The 5,376-nt window shown below is 48.1% G+C and overlaps 1 protein-coding gene across 1 annotated transcript; it reads left to right on the forward strand.

Moving 5' to 3' along the window:
• Positions 1-851: 851 nt before the first annotated feature.
• LOC147448771 (uncharacterized) lies at positions 852-2,726 on the forward strand. Its single transcript, XM_086521457.1, has one exon. It carries the CDS (start codon positions 852-854, stop codon positions 2,724-2,726), a length of 1,875 nt encoding a protein of 624 aa, XP_086377583.1.
• Positions 2,727-5,376: the final 2,650 nt, after the last annotated feature.

The following is a 5,376-nucleotide window of genomic DNA, read 5'->3' on the forward strand; positions in this document are numbered from 1 at the left end:
TCAAGCCCCCAATAACCCCCCTCTCCTTAAAGGGATCTCAACCCCCCTTGTGAGTTGTCCTCTCTTCCACTTTGTCCCCCTTTTTAATATTGTTAACCCCCCCCCCCTTCTCATCTGTCCCCCCTCTCAATTTGTGTAGCACCCCTTACTTCAATGCCAAGTTAAAGAAACCCCTCCTCTTTTTAATTTGTGCATAGTGCCCCCTCTTATTTCAATTTGAGTAAAAAGACAAACCCCTCCACCTGTTCACTTTCAATTCAAAAGAGAGATAGATGTTTTTTTTTTAAAAGTTGAAAAAGTGAAGGGTTTGTGGCCTAAAGGCTTTCCCACCAAAAAAAAGAAGCAGCAAGAGAAGAGAGAAGAGCAAGTTCCCGCATCACACAATGAGAGGGAGATAAGGTACGTGCCCACGTAACGAGAAAGAGATAAGAGCTTTTTTCGCACATCGATGAGAGAGAGAGGGAGACTTCACACCCATTCGTCCACATATTCACTTGCACCCATCTTCACTCGCATATGTGCATTCACACACGCCACGTTGTACATTCGCTTCGCACACACATGTTCACGCGTATCACCCCGCACATTCCGCACCGCACACCCCATTGACCCGATTGCCTGAGATTAGATATAGGAGCCCGACTAGAGACTGTGCGCACGTCGAGAGTGCACTTTACGCACACATGATGGCCATGACGAGCCAATGCTCCGAGTATATATTGCTCACGCTAATAGGCGAGCACGGAGGCCGACCCACTTACACAGACACACAGGGATACTTTTTTGTCCAGTGTCGTGCCTCCCTTGGCCCCACACAGACATTCCAGATAGTGCGAGTCTGTCCCGGCGACATGCTGGATGGCACATTTAGAGATGATTTTCGTGCCACTTACGTGGTCGACTATTCGATTAGGCGAGAGCAGATAGAGCTAGTACACGCAGACGACGGCTTTGAGGCATTCGACCACCCTGAGCAGGTTATATTACAGCGGATAGATCACCGAGTGATCTATACTGATAGTGCTCAGCGTCGATATCAGTTAGAGTGTTGTGTATCCAGTCGACGCCTATCCAGAGATGTTGTTACACTAGTTGGTGAGCCTAGAGACAGATGCTACGAGAGCACCGCAGGCATTGAGTTTTACTTTTTGACTTGTGGGTTGCCATATGATCCTCGACCGACCCAGCGCCTTGCTTCGAGTAGGAGTCCCTCACCTCCTCTAGACATAGTGCCACCACCTAGGACACTCAGGAGACCACCGCTAGGGTTCTTGTCACCTAGATCTGATTTGCTGCCAGGCGTTTCAAGCTACCACGAGTCTAGAGAGATGCACACCTTGGCGAGTGCTAGTACTTTGCGTACCACTCATAGTGAGACCGAGAGAGAGAGCCCGCGAGCGACATATTTTAGGGAGTCTCCACCTCGACACCTTGCACCATCTAGAGACCCATCCCCGCCTCTGATGACACATATTAGAGACCATACGAGAGAGGCGAGGATGACCCCAACACCACCGTTGAGAGCACCAGAGTTCGGGCACGGTAGACTACACATTGTAGATATGAGTGCCCCTAGACCACTGACCACTACGCTTTGGGCACTGCTTGAGGCTAGAGAGACCGTAGGTAGCACGATACAGATAGAGGGTCAGATTCTATGTATCATAGGCCAATACCAGCGTGGTGTTGCCTTCTATGTTGATTTACATGACCACTTATATGTGCGGATGGCAGACCCACAGCGACCACTATCTTTACCTACGCAGATTGTGAGAGTCTACACACAGGCCGATAGAGCAATCCTTATTGATGAGCTTGGAGAGCAGTATCGCTATATTGAGACCCTTGACTTCGATGATATTGAGCGAGCACACCCAGATGATCGCCTAGACACGCAGACACATCCTAGGCTAGTGGAGCTTCACAGAGTTGAGCAAACCATGACCTATCTAGACAAGCTCGGTCGTAGGTACAGACGCTTGTCGATTGGTGGATCCAGAGATCCTTCAGCACACTTTCTTGCACATTTGATAGGAGATCCACGTGAGCGAGTTTATAGGGATACCGGCCAAGCAGTGTACATTTTGACTATAGGTCTACCCTACTCCCTTCGACTTAGGCATCACGACTTATGTTTACCCACGATGGCCATGCTAGCTCCACGGTTACCGAGAGCTCCGAGTCCTCCAGTCATACCAGTTGCGATATCACCACCTAGGCCTCCTTTGTTGCGACGTATTTTACCACCTTGGGAGAGGCCCGATGAGGATGACGCCTATCTTGACGAGCGAGTGACCGCACGAGAGAGAGCCGCTCAGGACACGTATATGCTTGAGCCTACACGAGAGCCTCTGAGGAGTGTTCCACGAGAGATAGCTCCAGCACCCCCGAGACTAGAGACCACTCAGAGCATTGTTAGGGAGCCTACACCACCTGCCGCTCTCGTCCACGAGACTTCCAGCGTGCAGCAAGAGACCTCACACAGTCGCACATTGAGTGACCCTGGCCTAGACACAGATGAGACCATTATGCAGTTCTTGGCTACCTATGAGCATCCTTGTTTAGATTTGCGGACCTCACAGCGGCCCTTAGAGATAGCTATCGAGCCAGAGCCATATGCGAGAGTCGCTCCTTCTACGAGAGAGACCGCAGAGCCGATAGCATCGATGTCCCACACTTCTAGCATGCATAGTGGTGCCACAGTCTGTGAGCCACCGAGAGAGTAGCCACCCCAGGTAGATGCCGCCTTAGTGCCATCTACGAGTGCCGATTCACGATCATATCACCCAATTGAGCGGAGACTAGCCACGAGCCGTATATTGCTAGATCAGGTTCCTAGAGACCACGTTCGAGACACCACGCCGATAGAGGTTACACCACAGATACCTGGACGTACATGGACTAGAGTGACCTCTACTGACACACGATGTAGGGATACGAGACCGCCTACTAGACTTGTTTGGAGACCACGTACACAGGCATCCCAACCATGTGTAGAGCCTTCTCTAGATAGTGGTTCCGAAGGGACGAGTAGTGCCACCAAGGAGCGACCCATGATAGATCAGGCACGTAGTTTTCCACGTCGAGCTTCCCGGATCCTTTGACAGGTCTATGTTCCCCGTACCGAGATACACGCTAGATCTTTGCCTTGTGACGACGGGATTGTGTTTATAGAGAGCCATATGACCGATGACGGACTTTCACATGGTTGGCTCACATCTAGACGGTCACTTGAGGCACATGACTATTTCGAGAGACAGACACATGTTTGGGTACCTAGACCACGAGTGGTAGCATACCCGGCGCATACACGATCATACCCTCGCGCGAGACCTCCACGAGCTAGATGTCGAGAGACGAGACGGCCCATAGAGAGGCCAGCCCCTCCACAGTAGCGAGCATGTCCTAGAGATAGATGCACACACAGACATGCTAGACGAGCTCATACCGGTATCCCTATGAGAGCGCGAGCATTGCAGATCTGGCTACCGAAGAGCCTTCCCCCTAGTTTATCACACGTAGACCCTAGCACTAGCTCGAGTCAGATTTCTATTGACCATCATAGAGACATAGAGCTATGTAGGAGTGTACCAGTGATACATGAGCTTCAGAGACCTATGACCGGTGACATAGAGGCTGATGTCATCCCTAGACATGATATTTTTCCTTCAACGGAGACCACATGTATAGATCTAGGTGCTAGCCAGCCTTTGACCGTTAGACAGAGAGCTATCCTTTTATTTGGAGAGGGTTCTCTTATTCGTTCTAGTCGCACGCGACTTTGATTTGTATTGATTGATCATGGTACACTAGACACATGCCCATATACCAGAGGCACTTTTTCCCACTGGGGTTTTCCCTCTGGATAATCCGGTGGATCGGAACCCGGCTAGTGCATGGAGGCGTGGATGCACCAAATGTGATAGCTTGAGGACTCTAGGAAGAGGGGAAAAGCATGGGAATAGAAGAGGGAAAGCTCGGGAAGCTAGATCTACACACACACACACACTCAACCTACACTCTAACTCTCTACACATGAGGACATTGATGCTTCCCTTGCTTTCATCTCAAGCACACACACGCTAATCACACATTAAGCACACACACGGAAGCCTAATTAGATCAATGCATGCAACACACGTACACACACACTCTAATCTAGCACACATGTGAAGCTAGAATGCTCCAACACGAGGGAAACTTGAGAGAGAAGAGGAGATTAAGACGTAATTGAGCAACAACAACACACATAAGCATGAAAGACAAGAGCAAGTAGAGAGACTTAGCTTCCATTAACCCCAAACGTCGGCTACATGTGTATGAGGACGCTCCAAGCTCCATAGCCACTCCTCTTCTTCTTCTCCACACTCACCTCACACTCTCTTGAGCTCTCTTTGCTCTCCAAGAGTTGGCTCTTCTAAGAATGCCCTTTCACATCTTGTCAATTGAGTTATATACAAAGAGCTTCTAAAAATGGGCGGCCGGCCAAGAGTGTAAATACATGTAATAGGCATCTAGGCTCGTCTACTCATAGACGTACAAAGTGAAACTCAAGTAGAGCCCGTAGATACAAAGAATATGTGTATACACATATGTGTACACACCAATAAAGCACAATGCATGTCGTTGGCGCTTGCCCGTCAGCACTCATATATGTGTGTGTGTGTGTGTGTGTGTGTGTGTGAGAGAGAGAGAGAGAGAGAGAGAGAGAGAGAGAGAGAGAGAGAGAGAAAAGAGCATTTAACATTGCATACAAGCAATTCAAATAAATACTCTTCATAGTTTATCAAGCAACCCATGATGTGAAGTTTGAACTTTTTGGCCTCTAGAAGGCCATAGTGGGATGGGTGGATTTTTGGTGCAAATTTTTGGACCGTGGATGCAAGTCAATCGGATGGAGCACACATGTACATTTGTTTTTTTTTATAAAAAAATTTAAAGCTTTTGTGAAAGTTGTTGACAATTGTGTACCTTTTCTTTAAAGAGGACCATTGAAAATTTGGTCACACAATCTTTTTAGTCCTCTTTCACCTTTTCTTTGTTATTTTAGTTTGTAAAACAGTTCATTCATTTAAGAGCATGGGCTCCGTATCATAAAAAAAAATTTATATCCTAATCGATTGAACATCTTATTTATCAGTCAAATCTTATGTTGCACAACTTTTGAGAACTATATCCTTTCACTCTCTCTCACCTTAAAGGCTTAAGTTTCTTTCCTTCAAAGTGTGGTTGTGAGGCACAAATGGCTTTGGGGGTCCATTTCTTTCCCTCTTGATGAGGGTCATTGAAAACGATCCCCTCTAGTGTGGGGGTCCTCTTTGTGCTGCTCATCCCCGCCTTTCCCTATTTTGCAAAGCAACGACAATAGCTCTTTGC

Source organism: Adiantum capillus-veneris, chromosome 10, assembly GCF_014529385.1.
Source record: "Adiantum capillus-veneris isolate H3 chromosome 10, ASM1452938v2, whole genome shotgun sequence".
Taxonomy (NCBI): Eukaryota; Viridiplantae; Streptophyta; class Polypodiopsida; order Polypodiales; family Pteridaceae; genus Adiantum; species Adiantum capillus-veneris.